This window comes from Lepus europaeus, chromosome 7 (genome assembly GCF_033115175.1).
Source record: "Lepus europaeus isolate LE1 chromosome 7, mLepTim1.pri, whole genome shotgun sequence".
NCBI classification, from domain to species: domain Eukaryota; kingdom Metazoa; phylum Chordata; class Mammalia; order Lagomorpha; family Leporidae; genus Lepus; species Lepus europaeus.
Genome location: NC_084833.1, coordinates 61,845,396 through 61,872,215, shown reverse-complemented (window position 1 = coordinate 61,872,215; position 26,820 = coordinate 61,845,396). Strand labels below are relative to the sequence as shown.

The 26,820-nt window shown below is 50.5% G+C and overlaps 1 protein-coding gene across 3 annotated transcripts; it reads right to left on the bottom strand.

Moving 5' to 3' along the window:
- Positions 1 to 993: 993 nt before the first annotated feature.
- On the bottom strand, positions 994 to 26,820 carry LOC133763240 (folate receptor alpha-like). 3 transcript variants are annotated; one of them, XM_062196648.1, is made up of 6 exons: positions 26,608 to 26,820; positions 10,001 to 10,091; positions 5,860 to 6,032; positions 2,085 to 2,273; positions 1,825 to 1,960; positions 994 to 1,340 (listed from the first exon to the last, which is right to left on the bottom strand). In XM_062196648.1, exons 1-6 carry the CDS (start codon positions 26,764 to 26,766, stop codon positions 1,060 to 1,062), a joined length of 1,029 nt encoding a protein of 342 aa, XP_062052632.1. In that variant the 5' UTR covers positions 26,767 to 26,820; the 3' UTR covers positions 994 to 1,059. The 3 variants fall into 3 exon arrangements, with proteins under 3 accessions (XP_062052632.1, XP_062052633.1, XP_062052634.1); XM_062196649.1 differs by lacking the exon at positions 26,608 to 26,820 and adding an exon at positions 8,777 to 8,976 and having other exon boundaries at positions 10,001 to 10,069; XM_062196650.1 differs by lacking the exon at positions 26,608 to 26,820 and adding an exon at positions 8,777 to 8,933 and having other exon boundaries at positions 10,001 to 10,060.

The window sequence follows — 26,820 nt, the reverse complement described above, 5'->3', positions numbered from 1 at the left end:
TCTGCACCCATGTGGGAGACCCAGAAGAAGCTCCTGGTTCCTGGCTCTGGATCAGCTCAGCTCCAGCCATTGCAGCCATCTGGGGATGAATCAGCAGATGGAAGACCTTTCTCTTTGTCTCTCTCAAATAAATAAATACAATCTTTATTTTTAAAAATTGCATTAAGCCACCAGGATATAAGGTATGTTACTGTTACAACTATTTTATTATAACCAGCCTCAAATTATACTTAATGTGAGAATATCGCCTAAAACCCTTTCAGTGATGGGTCTAGGACCTGTTTTAGGAGTCTAAGTTTGCGACCCAGTCCTCACTCTGCCAGACCAACATAGCTCCCGCTTCCCTGCAAATGGTAAGATCTGCTCACTCCACAAGGGGACAGAGCTCGTGCTCAAGAGCCACATTGCCTGGGGTAGAATCCCAGCTCTTACGCAGGGGGTGGTGTTGGTCATGTTCCTTAATTTATGCATTTGTTTCCACATAGGTAAAATGCAAATAGTATCTATAACTTATTGGAATAAGTATAAAAAATTATATTCAAAAAATATAAGTGTATAACTGGCAGATGGTGCTATGAGTGGGCTATGGCTCCAGCTAACTAGCACCTTACCCTCTTCCCAACACCCATCTAAACCATTCTCGAAGCTGACATCTCCACCTCTTCTATGGGAAAACTCAGCACACCAGAGGTGTCAATCCTGGAAGGTATGGCCCAATTCAAATGGGAAAATCATGAGCTCATCACTTGGTTAGAGCTGCAGTGAAAAATGAAATTGTGAACCATGAATGTGTCCTTGGTTGGAAGAATGGGTAAGTATTGAGCTCATACCCAGCAGGTGTTAGAGTTGGTAATTGACCAACTCTAAGCAGCTTCAATCAATGGGAATTGGGAAGCAAAACATTCCCATTCAGTCCCAAATAATTCACAAGGCACATGTAGATTTTCTGGTTTATTTGAACTGGCTGTCAGTGGCCCCGCCATGGAGCAGGAACCCAATAGCTGGGAGCCATGGGGCTGAACAGGGGAGGGATGTCCGAGCATGAGATACAAAAGACACTCAGCTGAGCAGAAAGAGCAGCAGAGAGACCAGACTGGGCAGGAGAGGCCAGGCCCCGTGGAGCGCAGCCTCACTCATGGCCTCAGCATAGAACCTCGCCACCTCCTCATTGGGGTTGCCCTGGGCCGGGTCGAACCACATCTGGATGCAGCGGCCGCTCCCTCGGCTGTAGTTGCTGACCTTGTAGGAGTGACTCCAGATCTCTTCACACAGAGCAGCAGGCGTAGGGAAGTAGAAGTGGAAAGGGTGGCAGGCAGCTCCCACCGGGCACTGGTTAAATCCTACAGGGAAGAGGGAAGACTTTTAGCCACTGAGCCAAGAAGGACCTTTGGTTCTGTCAGTCCTGCCACCAGAAACCTTCGCATATCCATCCTACACTCTCCACACCTCCCCCTCCAAGGACCAGTGCTGTGGCATAGCGAGTAAAGCTGCCATCTGCAATGTCAGTATCCCATATGGGCGCTGGTTTGAGTCCCAGATGCTCCACTTCCAATCCAGTTCCCAGCTAATGGCCTGAGAAAGCAGCGGAAGATGGCCCAGTGCCTGAGTCCCTGCTTCCCAGGTGGGAGAGCAGGAAGGAGCTCCTGGCTTCAGCCTGGCCTAGACCCAGCCATTGTAATAGCATATGGGGAGTGAACCAGCAGATGGGAGAGTCTCTGTCTCTCCCTTTGTTTTCCCTCTCTCTGTAACTGTACCTTTTTAAATAAATAAATAATAATAATAAACACATAAACACCTCCCTTCCTGCCCCACTGCAGCCCCCACCTGAGGTCCAGTTCCAGCCCTTGTGCCAGTTGCTCTTGCAGGTGTAGGAGGTGCGGCAGTCCTCCCACCAGCGCTGACAGTCCTCTTTGCACAGGGGCACATCCAGGACCCGCTCCTTGCGCCAGCTCTGGTCCACCTGGGAGATTTTGATAGAGAAGAAGGGCTCAGCCAACACAGCTGTGATAGGACCAGAGCTGCTGGCACCGTCTATTCTAGAAAGCCCCTTGGCTAGGTTGGAGATTCCAGGAGGACACTCGTACCTGCTGGATCCAGGGCCCCAGGTTGGGGGAGCACTCATAGAGGCAGGTGTCCTGGATGAAGTGCCGCTTGCAGGCGGGCTCCATCTTGCCACAGTGGTCCCAGTTGAATCTGTACAGGTAGGAAATGTCCTTGTGGGCTTCCTGGCTGGTGTTGGTGGAGCAGCAGGCCTTTTTTTTCCAGGGACTGCACTGGGTGGGGAAGACACAGGGCTAAGTGCACAGCCAGCGGCGTCAGACTGTGCCACGGGCAGTCTCCCTTCTTGAAGCACTCGGTTTCCCCAGCTCGCCAAAGGCATCCATGGAAACCACTGCTGTAGGAGCCCTCTTTAGGGAGGAGACTCTCAGAGGCCGGGCGCCCAGGAGGTGCAGTCAGGACAAAATTCATTAGTTCAAATTAAAAACAGAACCCCTATTTCTGTGTCCCTAAAGCAGAGGCAGGACATCACGGGAGGATGGGGGGGTCCAGACAGCCTCCTACCCTGGTGTCCTGCCCTGCCTTTAGGATTAGCCACTTACCAAAAGGAATTTACTGAATGGAAGGAATGGCCTAGGAAAACTCTCCAGTAATTAACATCTAAATGACCAGCATTAGTTCACAGGGTCTCACTTGCCACCTGTTTGTAGCTGCCAAGCTGACTGAAGCCCACTTGACCACCCTAAAATTCCCTGACCAATCAAAGGAAGGCCATGAGTGATGGAACGAGGACCTAAGCCTCAGCCACTCTGGCTCCTACCCCTAATCCCTGCATGCAGTCTCACACACTGTGTTGTTCCCCAGCCTACTCCATCCCTTGCAGTCTTTTCCAGGTTTGAAAGCTGGTGCCAAACCAGCATGAAAAGGCCGGGCACTATGGTGTAGCAGGTAAAGCCGTTGCCTGCAGTGCCAGCATCCCATATGGGCTCTGGTTCGAGTCCCAGTTGCTCCACTTCTGATCCAGTTCTCTGCTATGGCCTGGGAAAGCAGTAGAAGATGGCCCAGGTCCTTAGGCCCCTGCACCCATGTGGAAGACCTGGAAAAAGCTCCTGGCTCCTGATTTTGGATGGGTGCAGCTCCGACCAATCCGGCTATTGTGGCCAATTGGGGAGTGAGCCAGCAGATGGAAGACCTCTTTCTCTCTCCCCTCTCTCTCTGTGTAACTCTGACTTTAAATAAATAAATCTTTTTTTTTTTTTCGACAGGCAGAGTGGATAGTGAGAGAGAGACAGAGAGAAAGGTCTTCCTTTTTGCCGCTGGTTCACCCTCCAATGGCCGCTGCGGCCGGCACATTGTGCTGACCCGAAGCTAGGAGCCAGGTGATTCTCCTGGTCTCCCATGCGGGTGCAGGGCCCAAGGACTTGGGCCATCCTCCACTGCCTTCCCGGGCCATAGCAGAGAGCTGGCCTGGAAGAGGGGCAACCGGGATAGAATCCGGCACCCCAACCGGGACTAGAACCCGGTGTGGAAGGCGGAGGATTAGCCTGTTAAGCCACGGCGCCGGCCTAAATAAATCAATCTTAAAAAAAAAAACAAACAAAAAAAAAACCAGCATGAAGGTACTCCCCTCTGTCTCTCGCCCCCGACCTCGCAATCCCTAGCCCACCTAAGATATAAAAAGGCCCAGCCTGCAGAGATCTGGGCCATCAGCCACATGTCCCGTCTGTGTGCTGGCTGGCAGTTGGTCATCCACCTCTGTGAATAAATTTCCTTCTGGCTACAAATTCGTATTCTGTCTCCTCTCTGTTCTGCTGCCTCTTATCACGGGCACCACTGACCAACCAGGGACTGTCATGGGGGCTGAACACGCACCTACCTCTCAGCCCCAACTTCAATCAACAAGAAACTTCACCCCAACCCCTCAGGAGCCTGGGAATTTAAACGATAACTGCCTGGATCTTTACTCTGCACTTGCAAAGAAATACCTACTTTCTCCCACCACCCCAACCCAATGTCAGTGACTGGCTTTCTGCCCCTTGCACGAGTGGACCCAGGTTTGGGGGAGAAGGTGTACATAGCAACTCCTTCAAATAGTCTTCTTTCTGCCAAGAAAATCCTAATTGAGCTCCTACTTACTCTAACCCAGGCACTGCACTGGGTGTAAGGAAACGGGGTGCAGATTGGTGCCTCCTCACACCGGGCACCAAATGTAAGGAGAGCGCACAGGCCACAGAAAACGAACTCGCAGCCACATGGAATTTATTCAGAGAAAATAAACTTGTAGAGGTCGACCAACGGCCAGCATGCCCACAGACTGAACTGAGGGTCCAGACCTCAGCAGGCCCGGCCTTTTTATATCTCAGGTGGGCTAGGGGTGGGGTGGAGGGGCGGTAGGCAGAGGTGAGCTTCTCCATACAGGTCTTTCAAGTTTGGCCCCCCAGGGCAAGAATGCAGGGGTGGGGTGGGAACAATACAGGGTGAGACAATTGGGAATCAGGGACAATGGATAAATTCTGGTTTTATCTGTCTTTTGGGCAATGAGCTAGAATGGCTGAGGCTTGAGTCTTTGTTCCATCAGTCCTGACTGAGTATAGATAAGGAGATGGGGGCACGGATTTCTTTCTGGCTACTTCCTATTGCTGTGGGGTGGTGTGTATCAGTTCATTGCCCAGAAGATAGATAAAATCAGAATTTATCCCTTGTCCCTGAATCCAAATTCAGTCTCACACCCTGTATTGTTCTCCACCCCACCCCCAGCATTCTTCCCCAGGTCCGGAAGCGGGTGGGCCAAACTTGAAAGACCTGTATGGATAAGCTCACTTTCGGACCACTCCCACCCCTGGCCCACCTAAGGTATAAAAAGGCCCAGCCTGCAGAGGTCTGGGCCCTCTGCCACGTGTTCGGTTTGTGTGCCCGCCCTTATTTTCTTTGAGTAAATTCAGCCTGGCTGTGAGTTTGTATTCTCTCTCCTCTCTGTTAAGCACCCTTCTCCTTACACTAGGGATACAATATGGACTCTTCACCTATGGTAACTGCTTTGAAAAATTGCTTTCCCAGGGCAAAGCGATGGGAACTTAAAAGAGTTACAGGCTGGTCAGACTGCATCTCTGGAGAAGCGGACAAAGACTTAGAAGTAAGGAAGCAAGTTACACTGTACCCAGAGGAGCTCCAGTGACAGTTATTGGATGAATGAAAACTCACAGCCTAGCGTTGAGGACAACGTAAAACTACTTAAAGGCTAAATAAGTTCACGTCAAAGCTACTTGAGGTACCCAAGTCACATCCCCACTAGTCAGTGGTCCCTGGGCTGTGGTTCTAAACAAAAGCACAGTGGTTCTAAACAAAAGCAAATGGACTCCAATCACAACTTGTTAATGGGTCAAAAGGAGCTCTTACATATTGAAATGCCTATCACAAATTACTTTCCCTAAATAATTCCTACAAGAATGTTTGCCAGGTGCAGTAATGGAGTACCTAGCGCCCACCCTGCTGGCAGTCAGAGACCCACCTCCTGGCGCTATTTTAGGCCAGGCAGGAAAGATATCACAGCGTGCAATGGGCAGTGTCTCCTCTCACATCCTTGAAGGACCGGTTCCCGACCTAAGTCCCGAAATCAAAACCAGCCACAGGATGGGACTGTCCAGTTGCATTTCCCAAGCTCCTCTCTGGGCCTGCTTCCTTATTTGTGCAATGCGGAAACCCAACAAGCCCAAAGGTGAGCTGCGGGCACTGGGCTGCCACTGGCACACAGTTCTTGAGAACAAATAACCGGCCCTCACTGGTGCCGGCGGGGCTGCCTGCCCGCACCAGGGAGCGGGGTCTCACACTGCCTTCCCTCGCCCAGCCCACCCCTCGGCCCACCTGCTCATGTAACTTGTCCTCGGGGCTTGGCTTTTCCTTGTGGTGCTTGGCATCCATGCAGACATCGAGGAGTTCAGTCCTGGCCCGTGCGGCTGTGGGCTGGGCCCCCCATGAAATCACCCATGCCAGCAGGAGCAGCAGCTGTGTGGTCACCAGCCGGGCCATGTCAGTCCCTGGAGAAAGAGTTGTGGTCTGAGGCACCGGGGAAAGCAGAGGTGGGGCCTCCAGGTGCGGGCTTAGCCCCAGGGGGGCGGAGCCTAGATTGATACCTTCCGAGTATCAAGTCCTGCCCCCACCCCTCAGCAGGATGCGATCAGACACCACCTGCTGGAGACAGTCCCAGGCTGGAGCCGACGGACTTCTCCAGAAGTCATGAGGGCCAACTGGTGCTACCCAGGGGTGAGCTTTGGTTAGGCAGACGCAGCCGGGAGTTTGCCAGAAATCCAGTCCCTTTTCCAAATCCTTGGAGGCGAATGTTTCAGAGAAAAAATGTTCAGAAAGCATAAAAAAAACTACTCTGGTCAGATTCACATGTCCCAACAACCCAGCATTTATTCTGTGGTGAAATATTACAATGGTGGGATAAACACAAACTGCACAGGCAGGCCCTCGTGGCGCAGCAGGTTAAGCCACGCGGCGATGCTGATATCTGGTAAGGGTGCCGGTTTGTGTCCTGGCTGCTCCACTTCTCATCCAGCTCCCTAAAAATGGCCTGGGGCTTTTGCTTCATGTCCTCCCAATAATCTGACAGAATCATCATTTTCTTTTTTTATGATTTATTTGGCAGAGTTATAGGCAGTGAGAGAGACAGAGAGAAAGGTATTCCTGCCGTTGGTTCACTCCCCAAATGGCTGCCACAGCTGGCGTTTTGCTGATCCAAAGCCAGGAGCCCGGTGTTCTCCCTGGTCTCCCATGGTGGTACAGGGGCCTAAGCACCTGGGCCATCCTCCACTGCCCTCCCGGGCCACAGCAGAGAGCTGGACTGAAAGAGGAGCAACCAGGACTAGAACCCGGCACCCCTACGGGGTGCCGGCGCTGCAGGCTGAGGATTAACCAAGTGAACCACGGCGCCGGCCCCCATTTTTTTTTTAAGACTTATTTATTGGGGCCGGTGCTGTGGTGCAGCTGGTTAAAGCCCTGGCCTGAAGAGCAGGCATCCCATATGGGCGCCGATTCTAGTCCCAGGTGCTCCTCTTCCGATCCAGCTCTCTGCTATGGCCTGGGAAAGCAGTAGAAGATGGCCCAAGTCCTTGGGCCCCTGCACCCATGAGGGAAACCAAGAAGAAGCTCCTGTCTTCTGATTTCGGATTGGCGCAGCTCCGGCTGTTGTGGCCACCTGGGAACACCTGTCTCTACCTCTCTGTAACTCTTTCAAATAAATACATATAAATCTTAAAAAAAAAAAAAAACATTTATTTATCTGTAAGAGAGACAGAATAGGCCAGCACCGTGGCTCAACAGGCTAATCCTCCACCTTGCAGCACCGGAACACCAGGTTCTAGTCCCGGTCGAGGCACCAGATTCTGTCCCAGTTGCCCCTCTTCCAGGCCAGCTCTCTGCTATGGCCCGGGAGTGCAGTGGAGGACGGCCCAAGTGCTTGAGCCCTGCACCCCATGGGAGACCAGGAGAAGCACCTGGCTCCTGGCTTCGGATCAGCGCGGTGTGCCGGCCGCAGCGAGCCGGCTGCGGCGGCCATTGGAGGGTGAACCAACGGCAAAGGAAGACCTTTCTCTATATCTCTCTCTTTCACTGTCCACTCTGCCTGTCAAAAAAAAAAAAAAAAAAGTTTAAGCAGCCAGGGCATGACAAACTGGCACCCATATGGGAGGCCAATGTCACAGGTGGTGGCTTTATCCGCTAAGCTACAATGCTAGCCCCAGTAAATAAATCTTAAAACAAAAAAGAAAAACAAAACTATACATAACCTCACACTAATTTTCAGGTCAGATTTTGACACCAATGACTTTTTGTAAAAGTTTTCAAAAATACTTTAGTTTTGGGGCTGCAGACTTTCTTTTTCCTTTCTTATTTGGGAAGCTGAGAACGAGAGAGCTCACATCCATGGGTTCATTCCCCAAATACCCGCAACAGCCAGGGCCAAAGCTGGGAGCCAGGAATGCAATCTGGGTCTCCCCTTTGGGTGACTGGAACCCAGTTACTGGAGCCATCACTACTGTCACCCCAAGGTCTGCTTAGCAGGACGTGGGATCAGGAGCCAGAGCTAGGTATCCAACACAGATGCTCTGATGCAGGACACGGGGGTCTCGACCAGCACCTTAACAGCCAAGCTAAAGCCCACCCCAAGCTGCAAGCTGTTGTGTTTGTTTGCTAAGTCTTGAGTTCTGCCTAATCCAGTAGTTCTCTCCCAAAACCCCCAGTGACTTGGGGGTGTCACAAGGCTGGAAGTGGCAGGTGCAGTCAGCTGAACTGCCCTGTAGCCTTGGGAAGCTCCGGAGTCCATGGCCACAAAGCTGACCTCCCCTTGACCACAACCCCTCAGTCCTTTGGCCACAGACAAGAAGTTTGGGGAGGTGACTGTCCCCTTCCTTCACAAGCCACCTGGGGCCTGGGCCCTCCCAAGATGCTCAGAATTCCTTTCCCACCACTCTCTCCCTCTCTCCCGTTTTCCACCAGGAGGCGTGCCTTCCCTGCTTGCAAGCTTGTCTCGCCTCAGCGCCCCCATCTCCCTCAGAGCCTGGATGTCGGCAGGACCCCCCACACCCCCACACCCCCACGAGGCACTCAGCAGGTCTCTGGACCGACTCTGCAGGGCAGGGCCAAGGACGCCTGGCGCCAAATGCCCACCCAGCTCTGCTCCCTGCTCCACAATCCACTGTTCCGCTGTTTATTCCAGCTCTCACTGGATCATTCACTTCTTGCAGTGCCCCATCCCGCCTCTGTGGACCCACGCACTCACTCAGCTCAGGCCAGGCAGGGTAAGTCCGTGCTGTCAGTTAACCCGAAGGATTCTTCTAATTAGGCTCCTTGTGGGATCCACAGGCTAGCGACTGAGAACACAGGTTCCAGACTCAGCCTGTCCTGGAATCCAGCCCTCGCTCCACCTCCTGCTTGACCTTGGGAAAAGCAGACGCAAAGTCTTCTGGCTCACTCTCCTATCTGAGGATTAAATATGTGGAGGGAAAACCAACAAATGGCAGCCAGTGGAATTGTGAGCAGTCAGTTGGGCTAATAGGGTGCGGAGTACTTGCTTTCCCCCAGGGGTTGTCTTTTAGCAAGGTCAAAAGTGCCTGCCTGCCCACTCCTCCGGAGCTTCCAGTCTTATCACCAGGACAGCAAGGGAGTGGTGGCTCCACCCTTCTGAGCTCCCAGTTTACTGGGAAACAAATTAGGTATCCCACCCTTGTGATGGCTTTTTTGTTTTATCCTAGTGAGACAGAGAAGGTAAAAAGATTGCCAATCAGTTCTTTTGATGGGCTTTGTCCCCTCCTTATAACTGAATGTCAAGCTGATTGTGAAGTTGTTTTTTTTTTTTCCCCCCCTCCAAAATGTGCTTAAAAACCCCACTACCATCAGCCCCTTCAGGTTTTTCCTCCCTTGGAACCCTCTCCATGCCGCTCAGACTGGAGATCTCCGACTCTAATAAACCTTGCTTTTAAGTCTCTGCTGGTCTGCTTGGAAATTCTTCTTCCATATGAGACAAAGAACCGAGGTAATAATATTTTCTCCACCACTGTTTCACCCTAACAGGATCAGCTGAGCAGGGACGACTGGACCCTCCAGAACAGCCCAAAGCTCATTCAGCTTTTGCGCCCCCCCCCCCCAACTGTGCCATGCCAAGTATCTCTCTTGCTGTGGTTGTGTTTGGAAACCAAAGCTCTCCCCTCTCCCTGTGACCTACATTGCCACCTGCACACCTGCCTGATCTCCCCTTCAGATCTGGAGGTACCTGGGACACCCTCACCCAGGGGTGCAGACTGGAACTGCTGAGCAGTCGGTTCTGGGCTGAAAGGCAAAGAACCTTGGGTTCTAGCTCCCGGGCAGATACTGACTTGCTCCACCGGCTGGGCTTCAGCCTCCGGGCTTCAGGTCAACAGCGGACCGTCCCAGTTCAGCAAATTCTTTAACACTTGCAGCGAATACCAAAGGGTGTGTAGCCTGCATGGGGCTGGTGAGTGCGTACCTGGGAGAGGAGGCAGCTCCAGGTCTGGCTCCAGCTTCTGCTTAGCTCCACACTTTGTCTCATTCCAGGAGGCGGGCAGCGGTTTAGTGGCCTAGGAGACGGGCAGTGGGGCAGATCGCAGGAATGGGGCCCAGGAGTGCAGCCTGGGATGGGGCGAAGGCCACTCAGCAGTTAATTATTGCATGTGAGCCCCAGCCAGGTCTCAGTGGGGGGTGAGAGAAGTTGATTAAGAGTGGGCCTCAGAGCAGCCCCAACCCCCACTTATTCTGTGTTCTCCCCAGCACTCAGGCTTGATAAAAAGCTTGCAGCCTGAGCTGCCACGATTCTTTGGGAGAATCCCATCCACTTCCAGCACTCCTGTCCTGTTACACCTATGAGGTGAGGCTGGAGCACGAGCTGCCAGCTTCCCAGGGCTACAGGCAGCTAGGGCTTCTCGCGTGCCCAACCCATAGAGTCACTGACTCCTCTGGCTTCACCTCCAGCGGCAAAATCACAGCTGCTCTGATTCTTCCGGTTACAGCCTCAGCTGTTTAAAGGCCCAGGGGTCCCCCTCCCCCGCCCCATTCTCCTGTCACTCACCCAACCACTCAGGTATCTTTCCATAGCATCCAGGAGTCTGGGCTGAGCACATCACTGGCCCCACGGACGGAAACTGATGGAAACTTCCTGTTTTTGCTCTTGGAGGCCAGGTGGTGGGGAGGGGGCGAGGGAGGAACAGATGTGGGCAGGAGGAACACCGGCTGGCAGGACTTGTGGGCCAGGGTGTGCTGACAAGGGGCTCCATCCAGCTCACCCAGTCTTGCCCCACAGCACACTTACCAATTACAAAGGGGAAAACAGTAATGGAGAAACCTGGCAGACAAGCTCTCCATCAAGAGGTCAAAATTAAATTCACAAGGAACAGGGACTGGTGCTGTGGCATAGCAGGTGCAGTGCCGGTATCCCATATGTGCGCCAGTTCTTTGGATCGGTCCAGCTCCAGCCATTGCAACCATTCGGGGAGTGAACCAATGGATGGAAGACCTCTCTCTCTCTGCCTCTGTCTCTCTGTAATTATGCCTTTCAAATAAATAAATAAACTAAAAAAATTCACCAGGAACAGGAAAACCCAATATCATGTGATCTTTTTGGTTTTGTTATTTTATTATCTTGAGCTCCTCATTATAATATACTAAGTCCAAAGCGTTGCTTTGGGGAATCCTTGACAAAAACATGTACCTTCAGTTTAATCACAAGGACACAAATACACCCGATGGAGGAACACTCTACAAAACAATCGGCTGGTGCTTTTCAGAAACATCAGAGTCATAATAGAAGCCTGCTTCCACAAATATCCATGAAGAGGGGCCTGACCTCAGTGTGCCATATACACAGCACTTACCTAACAATTACAAAAATGAACTGGATCTTGATAGATCAACATGAGAAGGTCTCAGAAATAATGTTCTTTTTTTCATTTGTTTAGAGAGCGTTGTTTTAATTTTTATTTAGTTTATTTTCATTTTACTTGAAAGGCAGCGAGACAGAGAGAGACACAGAAAGTTTCCACCCACTGGTTCACCCCCCAAATGCCTGCCAACAGCCAAATCTGGGCCATTCTGAAGCCAGGAGCACAAAACTTAGTCTGGATCTCCTATGTGGACAGCAGTGACCTAAGCACGTGAGCCACCACCTGCTGCCTCCCACAGTGCGGATCAGCAGGAAGCCGAAGCAGAAGCAGAAGAGCTGGGACTATCCAGGCACTCTGATACAGGATATGGGCTCCCCAAGAGACATCTTTTCTTTTTTCCTTTTTAATTGTTTATAAAGATGTATCTTTTTTTTAAGATTTATTTATTTATTTGAAAGTCAGAGTTACAGAGAGAGAGAGACAGAGAGAGAGGTCTTCCATCCACTGGTTCACTCCCCAGATGGCAGCAACGGCCGGAGCTGAGCTGATCTGAAGCCAGGAGCCAGGAGCTTCCTCTGGGTCTCCCACATGGGTGAAGGGGCCCAAGGACTTGGGCCATCTTCTACTGCTTTCCCAGGTCATAGCAGAGAGCTGGTTGGGAAGAGGAGCAGCCGGGATTAGAATCTGTGCCCATATGGGATGCTGGCGCTTCAAGCCAGGGCTTTAACCCGTTACGCCACAGCGCTGACCCCAACCCAATTACTTATAATCTCTGGAATGAATTAACACCCAGGGTCAAGTGACAGGGGAGATGTGACAGGTCTGGACACTCGGGGAAAATGTAAATGATTCCAAAGGAGTGGAACCAAATCTAGGCTTCTCCAACATCCCAGTCCAGGCCTAACGCACCTTCCCCAGAATGTGGGGTGACTCGGCTTATGCTTTTCCTGGGATAGCCCAACTCTCAGTCGCCAGGCAAAATCCATGCACTTCCTGCTTGACTGAACAGCCAGGGGCCCTGAGGTGTGCCTTGAGTTAAGGAACATAATGGAAATTGGCTCAACAAAGATGGCCCATGGCACTCAGAACTGTGCTCTTGTGTGTCTCAGAGGTGTGCGCCTGAGCCACTTCTTGGCAAAGGGGAGGTGCTCCAGAGGGCTCTTAGAGTGCCGGTTCGAGTCCCAGCTACTCACCCTCTGACGCAGCTCCCTGCTCATGGCCCCTGGGAGGCAGCAGATGACGGACCAAGTTCTTGGGCCCCTGCCACCCATGTGGGAGACCAAGATGGGGTTCCTGGCTCCTGGCTTAGGTCTGACCCAGTCCTGGCTATTGCAGCCATTTGGGGAGTGAACCAGCAGATGGAAGAGCTCTCTCTCTCTCTCTCTGCCTTTCAAATAAATAAATAACCTTTTAAAAATGGTTAAAATGGGAAGTTTTATGTAAGGCACATTTTAGCACAATAAAAGAAAAAGTAAAGGGAGTGGTTGGTGATAGTTGCACAAGATAAATCTACTTAATGTCACTGAACTGTACAATCTCAAAGGGCTCACATGGTAAATTTTATGTAATATGTCTTCTACCACAATAAAGGAAAAAAAGCAAAGGACATGTTGAATAAGACCCAGATGTCCTGGGGCTGGTGCTGTGGTGTAGTGGGTAAAGCCGCTGCCTGTAGTGCCAGCATCCCATGTGGGTGCCAGTTCAAGTCCTGGCTGCTCCACTTCTGATCCAGCTCCCTGCTGTGACCTGGGAAAGCAATAAGAGATGGCCCAAGTCCTTGGGCCCCTGCACCCACATGGGGGACCTGGAAAAGCTCCTGGCTTTTGGCTTCAGATTGGCGCAGCTCCTGCCATTGCGGCCATCTGGTGCGTGAACCAGCGGATGGAAGATCTCTCTGTCTCGCTCTCTTTGCTTCTCCTTCTCTCTCGGTGTAATTCTGATTTTCAAATAAATCTTAAAAACAAAAAACAAAAAACAAAAAACAGGCATCATGGGATTTCTGGGCTTCCCTGTCTATACTTTAAGCCCCTAGAGTCTGTCCATTCCTCAGTCTTTCCCTGGGAACAGCCAGCAGTATGAAACCTGACAGGGAACAGAGAAGGGGGCCGGAAAGAAGTAAAGGCTGGCATCTCTCCTGAGTCTGGAGTCCAAATTCAAGCTCCGATTCCCCAAGCTGTTTCAGGGGCCTTCCCTATGCAGTGGGGGCCTTGGCCCCACCTCCCCTTCTGGATGGCAGCAGCATCCTTGGCTCTGGCCACACTGGACCTGCCACTTCCTCCCATCTGTGCACAGGTTGTCCTCTGCCGGACTGCTCTTTCCTGCTTTGTCTTCCAGGAAACCTCTTACTTATCATAGCCAAGGCCAAGGTCAATGGCCCCTTTACTGGGAAATCTCCCCAGCATATCTGATTTGTTTCTTCCTGTTCAAGAGCTCACGAGGTGGGGACCTGGCCTGTGTGTGTGCTTTTGCTGCATCATGGCCATGGGGGATCTGTCTTCTCTTCTACCTTGTCCTTGAGCTCCAATTAAGGTGGGGAAAAGCACACTGATTCCTCTCCTCAGTTCCCATGTGTCTTTTGGAGCCTGCTTCCTCATTTGCTTAGGTAGAGGGCACCACGTGCTCCTAGAGCACGTTCCCCGGCATGGTGTGAGGAAAGCACCTGGCTCATAGTGGGGATGAGACATACAGTCCCTCCACTGCTGGAGATTTGCTAGATTCCCCAACCCTTCTCCTGCCTCCCTCACACCCCATGGCTGATCTTTCCATCCCCCAACTTCTCCCCTGTCAGGGTCAGCCCCTTACCTGCCCCGGGCCCCACTCCAGCCTCACATGGTAATTGCAACCTGTCCTCAGAGTCTGGCTTTGTCTAGTGGTACTTGGTGTCCACGCACACAGAGAGAAAAATCTGTCCTGGCCCATGGAGTCCTGCACTGGGAACCCCACATGGCATTCAGCAAAGCCAGAAGCAGCAGCTGTGTCATCTGCTAGGCCACGTCCATCTGTTCCTGCTGGGGAGCCGCCGCCAGCCGTGTATGAGACAGCAACCCTAGGTCTCTCGGCCTGGATTCCTGTCCCCTGCCCGAGCCCAGATCTGTTCTCCCCACCCTGTGTACGCCACAGAGCAGCTGAGCCAAGGAATGAGGGGAAGGAAGGGATGAAAGGGAGCCCTTCCCTGGGCCTGGAGCCTCCCTCAACAGTGCTTCAAACTAGGCACTTCAAAACTAGGCACTGCCACTTGCTTGCTCTGTGAGCTTGGAGGGAGCTGCCACCCCTCTTGACCACCCTTCCTGGTTTTTGTTATGTGAATGTTACTATTCTGAAATAATTTTAGACTTATAAATAAGTTACAAAAGTAGTGGAGAGTTTCTGTATGCTTTCCATTCAATTTACCCAAATGTTAGCATCTTCGATATCCAAAGCCCAATAAAAAATAACACTAAAGTAATGCTATGAATTGATCTACAAATTTTATTCCATTCACACCAATTCTTCCACTGACATCCTTTCCTGGCCCAGGGGCCAAAACACGATTTCAGATTGAACGTAGCTGTCATGTCTCCCTAGTCTCCTCCAGTCCATAATTGTTCCTCAGGCTTTCGCCTTTGATGTCCTTGCCAGTTTTGAAAAATTGCTGGTAAGTCATTTTTGCAGACTGGCCCTCAATTTGGGTTTGTCTGGTATTTTCTCATAATTTGAGCTTGTGCGTTTGTGGCAAGAAGCTCAGAGCATTGTATCCCTTTCTCAGTGTGTCAGATCAAGGGATTCATAATGTTGCTTTGTCTCATGGTTGGTGACCATTTGGTTATGGTGGCTTTTTTCCATTTAATAACTAGTTTTCCCTTAGTGGGAAATGTCCCAGTGTCTTGTGGGAAGACACTTGGAGATGTACAGATACCCTCATCATGCGTTCATACGCTTATTTTAATATCCATTCCAGCAACAATGAGAAACACAAAATTGCAGGGTGTTTTGTCATACAGCAGTAGATATTGTCTATTGTCACCCCCTGACAGGGGGTATTGCCTCTTTTAGACTCTGAGAAAAAAAAAAATGGCTTGTTACCTCACTATAGCCACTTTGCAGGTGCCTCTTACTAAAGCAAGACTCCAAGGCAAAACCGGGTACTCATCACACAAATCTTCAAATCCAACCAGCTACAAAACTGAATAGTTACCATATGCACACTGCCTTTGTTAGGTAGGAAGTCACATATGAGCTTATGTGTGTGTAACAAAGGCCTAAAGAGTTGACATCTAGGTCCAGCATATGCATCTCAAAGTCATCCCAATAACTTTGCAGGGGCATCCTGCCCTGCCCCTTCTACCCGATAACCTGTCAAGTGGGGGTCCCTGCCCCTTCTGCCTGATAATCTTCCAGCTGCAGCCCAGTATCTGCATTTCAAATATCCTGCTCTGGATCCTGATCCTCCAGGGGGTCCTGCCCATCCTTCCTCTAACGGGGGCGTCGTCAGCCAGGCTTCCCCCTGTCTGATAACTTCAGGGGGAAAACTCAGATAGGAATTTTTCTATTTACATCCAAGTAGTCCCTTGTTCCGGGAGAAGCAGAGGTGGAGAGGCAAGATCCATCCCCTTAAAAACCCCCGGCCTCAACCAGATTGCACGTTCAGTCCTCTGCCTCTATGCTGAGCCGCCCACCTGGCCTGGCCAAGTGTACTCTCTCCACTCAACCACGGAACCCCCTCTCCCCCAGTCTGAGCAACTGGGCACGCTCTCCCAGGTTCTGTCTGGAGAGGTGCCCATCCATTCTTATGGATGTCCCTACCCTAATAAACCTTGCTATTTGCTTTCTACTCACTCTCTGTCTCATGCCTATATTCTTTCTTGCGTGAAGACAAGGACCCTGCCATTCTCCAGTAACACCTTTACCCCTCTGAGTGTTCTGCACAAGGTTTTTTTTTTTTTTAAGATTTTTATTATTATTATTATTTGAAAGAGTTACACAGAGAGAGAAGGAGAGGCAGAGAGAGAGTGTGTGTGTGTGCTCCCATCTTCCAATCCACTCCCAAAATACATACAACAGCCAGGGCTAGGTCAAGTTGAAGCCGGGAGCTGGGAACTCAGTCCAAGTCTCCCGTATGAGCAGCAAGGACCCAAGTACTTGATCTGCCACTCTGCTGTCTCCCAGAATCCACGTCGGCAGGGAGCTGGAGTGAGGAGCCAGAGGCAATATGAACCCAGGCACTGTGATGTGAGGTGCTGGAGTCTGAATATGTGCCTTGACCAGCAGGCTAAATGCCCATCCCGGGCTCTAATCTTCTGTTCACTTCTAATTGCTCTAATCTTCTGTTCACTTCATATTCCTTCTTCCTGATGACTGGATTTTGGCAGAGATGGTCACCAGCATTTGCTGAGCCCTGCCCTGCTCAGCAAGGGGAGCCAACGGCTTCTTGACGGGTGGACAGACTGCCTTGGTCTCTCTGCCATCTGTGGTTTAGGATTCTCTGGGCTTCCGGCTTGGCCGTTGAAGTTGTGGTGGTTCCAAAGTTGAGACGGTGGCTGACCTTGAGTCTCATCTCCCTGCTTTACCTGTCCCCCTCCATCGAAGCCCTCTCTGGGCTCTTTGGTGAGGAGGGCTCCTGCGGAATTGCCGTCTGTAGCTGCACACATCTTCCTGGGCAATCTTGCTCTCCTGCACCCTGTTAACACTCTCCATCACTTCTTCCTGCTCAGGAGGGCTGGAAAAGTGTGACTGACACTTCTGGGGACTGAGAACCTTCACCTGGGGCAGGACTGGCCTTACTGGGCCCGGCCTCTGGGGGCACTCTCAGAGCCCTGTCCTTTTCCCCACTCTCATAATTCTGGAAACCTTACTGGGAATTGCATGAAGGCCCTCTACAGACATGGAGAGCATCTGCAATGGTTCTGTTCTGCTGTGCATTTACTGCCTTGAACTGGAACTCCACCACGGCCTGTAACATTGGCTGTTGCCTCCCAGGTGTCCCAAAAGGAGGCTTAACTATTGTACCAAACCCCATCCTGGGAGATCACTCTATAGAGTCATGTGTAATCTACTAGAAATGGTAACTGCTCAGGAGAGATGGTCAGCATTTCAAGTAGATACTGGTGGCATGTGAGCCCCTGGGTAAGCAACAGGAGGTGTGGCTATGCACTAAGTACAGTAGCATGGTACTACATTTGATTTTATGCAGTTGTGATCAAATACTGTATTTTTAGGTTTGTTCACATTTCTCTTGACTGTCAGTGGTGCCCTATAGGAGGGGACCTCAAAAAGTTTGTGAAAAAATGAAATTAAAAATAAGATTATGGGCCCGGCATTGTGGCTAGCAGGTAAAGCCGCTGCCTGAGATGTTGGCATCTCATATAGTAGCCGGTTGGAGTCCCAGTTGCTCCCTGCTAATGCACTTGGGAAAGTAGCACAAGATGGCCCAAGTGCTTGGGCCCCTATACCCATGTGGGAGCCCCAGAAGAAACTCCTGGCTCCTGACTTCGGTCTGGCCCAACCCTGGCCATCGTAGCTAATTGGGGAGTGAACCAGTGGATGGAAAGTCTCTCTCTCTCTGTCTCTCTAACTGTGCCTTCAAGTAAAATAAAATAAATCTTTAAAAAAATTCTGAAATCTATGCTTTTTTTAATTTAAAAATTTATTTGAAAGACAGAGGAAAAGAGAGAGAGAGAGAGAAAGAGAGAGAGAGAGAGAGAGAGAGAGAGAGAGAGAGAGAGAGAATCTTCCATCTGCTGATTCATTGCAATAGCTGAGACTGGGTCATGCCAAAGCCAGGGGCCAAGGACTACATCCGTTCTCCCACCTTGGTGGCAGGTACTTGAGTATTTGGGTCACCTCTGAGTGCTTCTCAGACACATTCGTAGGGAGCTGGATCACTAGCCAAGTAGCCAGGATGTGAACCAGCACTCCCACGAGGGATGTGGGCATCCCAAGCAGCAGCTTAACCCGCTGTACCAAAATGCCTGCCCCTCGTTTTTTCATAGCATACACTTTCCATGAAATTTTTGAAGACCCTCTCATATAAATATATATTACATGAAATTTACCATTTTAGTCATTTTCAAGTGTATAGTGAAGTGGTGAAATATTTGTCTTTTTATGATTGCTTATTTCACTTGTCACACAGTCTTCATGGGTTTGTCCGCGTTGCACATATACTTGATAGTATTTAACATAAATGTTGGAACAAAAGCTGCTGAAAGTATGATATAGGGGTGGGTGTTTGCCTTAGCAGTTAATATGTCACTTGATGTGCCCTCATTCTGTATCAGAGTGTCTGGATCTGAGCCTCGGCTCTGCTCCTGATTCCAGCTTCCTCCTAGAACACACCCTAGCAGTTGGCAGGTGAATACTTTGGTCCCTGCCATCTTCGTGGGAGACCCAGATGGAGCCTGCAGCTTGGCCCAGTCCTGGCTGTTGCAGGGATTTGGGGAGTAAACCAACAGATGGAAGATCTCTCTCTGTCTCTGCCTTTCAAATAAATTTTAAAAATTAATAAATGGAGGCCGGCACTGTGGCACAGCGGGTAAAGCCACCACCTGCGGCACTGGCATCCCATATGGGTGCCGGTTCTAGACCCGGCTGCTCCTCTTCTAATCTAGCTCTCTGCTATGGACTGGGAAAGCAGTAGAAGATGGCCCAAGACCTTAGGCCCCTGCACCCACATGGGAGACCCAGAAGAAGCTCCTGATTCCCGGCTTTGGATTGGCTGAGCTCCAGCTGTTGTAGCCATTTGAGGAGTGACCCAGCAAATGGAAGGCCTTTCACTCTGCTTCTCTCTGTCTGTAACTCTACTTCTCAAATAAATACAATAAATCTTTTAGAAAATTACTAAATGAATATGTTTTTAAGAAAGTGTGATATAAAGACTGAAAGTGTGGTCAGAGGGTGAGGTCTTTGCTCTGTGCTTTCTTCACAACCACCAAGGAGAAGGCTTCCCCACCGGACCCCACCCCCAGCACACACCTGAAGCTTTGTTTCTCTCCAGCTCCTGCTTGGAGGCTGCCATGCCTCTGGGTCTCCCAGCTGTGTCTGCCCGAGCATGTATGACGGTGTGACTCAGTGTCTGGGCATGAGTATAGATGTGTATGTCCATGTAATACTTTTCAATTGGCTTTAAAACAATGCAAATTTATCATCTCTCAGTTCTGTAGGTTACAAGTACAACCCCTGAGCCTCAGCACACTTAAATCTAGGTGTCAGCAGGTCTCTGTTCCTCCTTGGGGGATCCCGGGGAGAATCAGTTTCCTTGTGTTCTCCAGCTTCTAGAGCCCATCTGCATTCCTGGACTCAAGGCCCCTTCTCCCATCTTCAAATCAGAAATGTGGCATCCCTCCTTTTTTTATAACATCTTATTATCTAACCTTAGCTGGAAAAGATTCTCTTAAAAGGCCGGCGCCGTGGCTCAACAGGCTAATCCTCCACCTTGTGGCGCCGGCACACCGGGTTCTAGTCCCGGTCGGGGCACCGATCCTGTCCGGGTTGCCCCTCTTCCAGGCCAGCTCTCTGCTGTGGCCAGGGAGTGCAGTGGAGGATGGCCCAAGTGCTTGGGCCCTGCACCCCATGGGAGACCAGGAGAAGCACCTGGCTCCTGCCATCAGATCAGCGCGGTGTGCCGGCCGCAGCGCGCTACCGTGGCGGCCATTGGAGGGTGAACCAACAGCAAAAGGAAGACCTTTCTCTCTGTCTCTCTCTCTCACTGTCCACTCTGCCTGTCAAAAAAAAAAAAAAAAAAAAAAAAAAAAAAAAAAGATTCTCTTAAAAGAAAAAGATCTATTTAATCATTTATTTGAAAGAGTTACAGAGAGCAAGAGAGGCAAAGGCTGAGACTGGGAGAAAGAGAGGGGAGAAATATCTTCCATCTACTGGTTCACTTCCCAAACAGCTGCAATGGCTGAGGCTGGGCCAGGCCAAAGCCAGGAGCATGGAGCTCCATCTCAGTCTCCCACATGGGTGGCAGGGGCTCTAGTACTTGGACCATTTTCCACTGCTTTTCCCAGGTACATTAGTAGGGTGCTGGATCAGAGGCAGAATAGCTGGGATTTGAACTGGCACTCTGAAATGGAATGCTGGCATTGCAACTGGCAGCTTAACCTGCTGTGCCACCATGCCGGGCCCAGGTTCCCTGACTTTAAGGAGCTGTGTAAACAGAAGGGGCCCACTTGGACAATCAGGCTAATCTCCCTGTGTCAAGGTCCTGACCCATAATCATATCTGCGAAGTCCCTTTCCATGTACGATCACATATTCACAGGCTCTGGGATCACCAATACAGATATCTTTGAGGGGCCTTTTATTCTGCCTATCGCTCTGGTGTGATGGTGAGGATTTGCATGTTGTTTGTGTCTCTGCCTCCAGCACAAAGGGCCTCTCTGACTTTCTATTTTTGCTATGGCCAGAGTGAGGAGCCCTTGGCTGTGGTAAGCAAATATATGCAAACCCATGTGTGAGTGATCAGGGTTCTCCAGAGAAACAGAACCCATGGAGGGGATTTACAGACTGGCTTACATGATTGCAGAGGTGGAAAAGGCCCACCACGGCCACCTGCAAGCTGAAGAGCTGAGGAAGCCAGTCCACATGACCCCATCCAAGAAGCCAGAAGCCTGAGAGCCCCTGGCCGGCTGCTGGTGCAAGCCCCAGAGTAGAAAGCTGCAGCCTGGGCCTACTGTCCAAGGGCAGCAAGCAGCAGAGGACACGCAGCAGGAAGAGCTGGAGAGAGAGGGCGGGGGAGCCAGAGACACATTTTCCCCCTTCTTCCGCTTTCCTGCCCTGTCTGGATCCTCAGCTGATTGGATGAGGGCAGATCTTCCCCACTCAGGCCACTGACTCACACACCAGTCTCCTCCGGAAGCAGCCTCACAAACACACCCAGCAGTAATGATTTACCAGTCCTCCAGGCATCCCTCAATCCAGTCGAGCTGACTCAAAATTGACCATCACCCCACCGAGCAAGTAGGGGCCTGGCTGGAGCCCGCCTCCTGGGCTGGTGTCACAGGCACTGGAAGAGAATCCACAGAGATCCCTTCTAATTCATCTAGCCATCCTACACACACAGTCAGGTCCGGAGAGGCCCCAAAGACAGAAGATGAACAAGGTGTCGTGATCCTGAGATAGGAGGAATGTTAGTGCCCAAGCTGCCTGGAGGTGCTTGCCAGCTCCCTGCAGCGTCCCCTGCACACACACACACACAAACACACATGCAGACCCCAGAGTCCCCTCCCACTGAAAGTCCTCTTTCTTCCTCCTGGCTGACTCTCTAACTCTGAATCATCCTTCAAAGCCCAGCAGCCTCTGCTACTCAAAGGAGCCTTTCTCAGCATCTCCTGGTCCTCCTGTTCTTTCCTGACTCCTCCTCTGGCAAGGCCCCCCTCCTCCCCAGCCATCCCACATGCTCCCCCTCCTCTCTTTCCAGAGTCTGTCACCAACGTAGCATTCATCACATGAACTAATGAACATCAGCATGGTCAATTCTCTCAGGCAGAAGGAAATAAATTCATACGACACAAACATCTATTGAGTGGCTACGCCACCAGACACCAGACACCAGACTGGAGAAATAGAGTTGAGTCACAGAAACACCTGTCCTCCAGGGCCTAATGATTTGCTTTATGCCTCCCCCATCAGACGGGGGACTTCCCGATGATAAGGACTCAGATCTGACTTCTCCGTGGGTCCTCTTCACACACAGACTGGCCCATAAGATAGCTTTGCGGAGTGAGGGCAAGTTTGACATTCCGAAGCTCGGATGGGCCACTACTTTTTTTGAGCCTCAGGTTCCTCATCTGCCACTTGAGGGCAGGATTTTCAGGGCTGGGGTGAAGATAAGAGGAAGTAATGAGTGTATGTCTGAAAGATGATGGCGGTGACCCTCTCCTCTGTCCCCTACCAGGCCCAGTCACGCTCCTCAAGGCCTGTGGAAGGAATGAGTGAGCAGCTCACTGGCACTGAATTCACACCATTCAGCTCTGGCCCTTCCTGGATCCTGGAGTAGTGTAAGCACAGCGTCATAGGTTTCCACTTCCAGCCTGCAGGCTCTCGATTTATTTTTGACTGTTGGGAAATTTCCATCCTTCCCCTGGTTTTAGATCCCAGGCCCTGGTTTGTGGAAAACACAAAGAAGGAGCAGGTAAAATCCCAGGACAGAAAGGGCCAGGCCTGGGAAATCTCTTCCGGGGACTCAAACCAGGGTTGGAGACATGGTTAGGACACCATGTTAGAGGAAATGCAAGCGTGGGAAATGAAGCTTCTACCTGGGGTCCTTAGCAAGTCAACCCTCAAGGCCAAGGCACTAGTCAGGATGTTTGACTCCCATCCCATGACATCCCATGTCAGTGCCACCAACGCCTTTCCCCAACTGATCCTTTCATAGTCTCTCATCTCCCTTCCTTCCCAACTTTTACCTACCCAAATGGATTCTCACTGTTCTCCAAACACATAATCTGCTTGCAGCTCCACGCCCTTGATTGTGATCCGTCTCTTCATGCACTCCCTTCTCCTACTTGTCTACTGGTGGACTTAACTCCTACTCATCTCTCAAGGCCCACTCACAAGTTTCCTTCTCTGGAACAAAACTGTAAATTTAATTTGTCCAACCCATTCACCTCTCCCTCCTCTGTGTTCTCATAAAATGCTCTGCACACATTGGTTCTAACACCACCCTCTTCCGTAATTTCAGTACTCACTAGACCACATTTTTCTCAGGAACAGGGATGACTCTGCTTCATCTTTCTGTCCCAGGACCTATCAAGGTGCCTGGCACTCTGTTGGAAAATCAACAAACGTTACCAGATAACCAGTAATCATGACTTGTTGGACCTGGCTAAGGACCTTAGAAGAATTTCTAAGTTAGAAAGAAATAACTTAGAAGGAATTCTAAGTTATCGAGGAATTTTCCATGAGACCAGAGATGTCAGGAAGGATGCCTGAGGTAGAGATTCAGCAAAAAAAAGAAGCAGAGAGGCCGGCGCCGCGGCTCACTAGGCTAATCCTCCACCTTGCGGCGCCGGCACACCGGGTTCTAGTCCCGGTCGGGGCACCAATCCTGTCCCGGTTGCCCCTCTTCCAGGCCAGCTCTCTGCTGTGGCCAGGGAGTGCAGTGGAGGATGGCCCAAGTGCTTGGGTCCTGCACCCCATGGGAGACCAGGAGAAGCACCTGGCTCCTGCCATCGGATCAGCGCGGTGCGCTGGCTGCAGCGCGCCTACCGCGGTGGCCATTGGAGGATGAACCAACGGCAAAAGGAAGACCTTTCTCTCTGTCTCTCTCTCACTGTCCACTCTGCCTGTCAACAAAAATTAAAAAAAAAAAAAAAGAAGCAGAGACTGATGGGAGAGAAAAATGACAAGAGGAGCAGATATGGGATCCTGGGAACATAGAACCCATTCAGTCCCTGCCTTCAAGAAGCATACAGACTGGTGCTAAAATGAACAGGAACACAATTTTGTACAGAGGTAGGCTGTAGTAGATCACTTTCTCCTTCCAGACACCTTTTCTTTTTTCTTTAACTTTCATTTTTTAAAGATTTATTTATTTATTTGAGAGGCAGAGAGAGGGAGAGACAGAAAAAGATGCGTTCCATCTCCCCAAACGGCCGCAACGGGGCCAATCTGAAGCTAGAAACCAGGAGTTTCTTCCGGGTCACTCATGGGGGTGCAGGGGCCCAAGCACCTGGGCCATCCTCCACTGCTTTCCCAGGCCATAGCAAGGAGCTGGATCAAAAATGGAACAGCTAGGAACGAACTGGTGCCCATATAGGATGCCCACTTCAGGCAGAGGCTTAACCTATGCTGCAGCGCTGGTCCCAGGGATACCTTTTCTTTACCTGGCTTTCTATTTATCCCTTTTGGCCTTCTTTCTCTATCTAGCTTGCTGCTTCTAGTTTCCTCAAATTCTTAATATTAGAGAAAACAATTTTCCATCTATACTGATGCCCTTTGTGATCTCATCCAGTTCAAATATCATCTATGTGCTGGTGAATCCCAAAATGATACACCTAGCCTAAAATGCTCCCTTGACATGCGGAACCAAATGCTTTCCTGCCCTCTCAACGCCTCTACTGTGTCGGGCATCTCAAACTCAACACACCCACAACCGAGCATCTGATAACATTCCCCAAAAACATCTCCCCCATCTTTCCCACCTCAAAAATGGCCACACCCATCTTTCAGTTGTGCAGGCCAGAAACTTTGGCTCCCTTCATCCTTCGACACCCTACATCAGATCTGTGAGTAAACCTTGTTTTCTCTACCTTCTAAATACATTCAAAACTCGACCACTTCTCATTCACCACCTGTAGATTATTATAACTGGCTCCAACTGGTCTGCCTTCCTCTACCATTGAAGCACAGGGCCTGTCCTTCATAGAACAGCCAATAGCTCTGTTAAACAGAAATCACATTGTGTGGATCCTCTGCTCACGGGTTCCCCAGCAGAGTAAAGCCAAAGCCCTTATTGCGACTCACAGGAAAGTATCTACTGGGCTTGTGCTACCTCTCTGTCCTCATCTACTCTCTCCCTACAGGACACTATGCTCTAGCCGTTCTAGGCCCTTTGTAGCTGCTGTTCTCCCTCCATGAAATGCTTTTCCCCAATTATCAGAAGGCTCCCTTTCTCCCCCTCTCCTCTTCCTTCGGATCTTTACTCACATCTTTGCAGTGACTATTTCCCCACATCTAAGATAAAACAGCTCCCCCACCAATGTCTTATTGCTACTTTTCTTGATTTAAATAATTTTTTCCTCAGTATTTACCACAATCTTTTTTTTTTTTTAAGACTTATTTATTTGAAAGGCAGAGTTAGAGAGGGAGAGAGAGAGAGATATCGAGATCTTCCATCCATTGGTTCATACTCTGAATGGCCACAACTGGCAGAAACCAGGATCCAGGAGCTTCATCTGGTGCTCCTACATGCATGTGGAGGCCCAAGAACTTGGGCCATCCTCTGCTGCTTTCCCAGGCACATTAGCAGGGGGCTGGATTGGAAGTGAAGCAGCAAGGACTCGAACTGGCGCCCATATGGGATGCCAGCATGGAAGATGGTGGCTTAACTTGTTATGCCACAACGCTTGCCCCCTTTACCACAATCTTAAAACTACTTTATCTATCTTCCTTATTGTTTATCTCTTATTGGAATGACAACTGGATGAAGAGAGGGACTTTTTTGTTTTGTTCAGTATTATATATCCACTACTTAGAATAGTGATGGATATATACCAAGTCACTCAGTAGGTATCTGCTGAATCAATGACTAAATTGAAAAGGTGAATATTTCCAAGAGGCACATTTTAAGTATTTAATGAAAAAGATTTTAACAAACTCCTATCACATTTGATATACACAGTACACTTTTTCTTAAAAGATTTATTTGCTAATTCAAAAGGCAAAATGATAGCGAGAAAGATGGGAAGGGCAGAGAGCAGAAAGAGGGGAGAGAGAGAGAAAAATCTTCCATCTGCTGCTTCACTCCTCAAAATGGCCACCAGGCTGAAGCCAGGAGACAGGAACTACATCCAGGTGTCTGACACGGGCACTTGGGCCACCATCCAGTGCTTCCCAGGCACACTAGCAGGGAGCTGGATGGGAAGGGGTGCAGCCGGGACTCCGACTGGCACTGATACAGGACGCAAGTGTCCCAGGCAGTGGCAGACCCCCTGCACCACAGTGCCCCAGCCTACATTACCTCTTGAACAGAAAATCTTCACATTAGCTCAGGGTCACAGCAAGGCTGGAAAGAGAAGGAACGGAGTCTAGGCAGAGGAAAAGGACTTTGCCAAAGCTCACACATTGGCTGGACAGCACTGGAGCTGCGGATGACTGCTGGCTCTGAAAGAGGCTGGTAGGAGGTGCAGCTCCATGGGAGCTGGCTTAGAAGGACCTGAGAAGGGCCGTTCCCCACGGTACTACGCTGTGCTTGAGGTTGACTAATCTCTCAAACCTGCACATAATCTCGTATCAGAATGGGGCAGGCGACCTAAAACAGACTTTAGTCTGGAGCCGATGGCTTGCCCACCGGATTGTGAGGGCGTTGGGGGAAGCGAGCGTGTTCGCAGATTCATCCCCAGCTTCTAGCAGAGCCTGGAACACTGGGGATCCACAAGAGAATGAATGGGCTCAAGCAGGAAACCGAGGCTGAGAAAGGATGGGCAGGAGGGAAATCAAATCATCCCGCGATTTTGAGGCAGAAGCACATCAATTTCTCTGGGACGCACCGCGACAAAACAGCTTTCGTACTAACACACCTTGCTGACCGCTGTTCTCCAACAAAGAGGTTCACGAGCAATTATGGCCTGGGGCAGAGGGGCGGGTTTAAAAGCAGCCGTTGGGGCGGGGCCAACCTGGAGAGGCCAAATGGCTGGGATTCGAGGCGGGGCCAAAAGGTAGGCGCGGCAAGTTTCCATCTCCAACGAGTACGTGACTGAGGTGTGTCTACGTCACATCCGGCCGACGGGCGG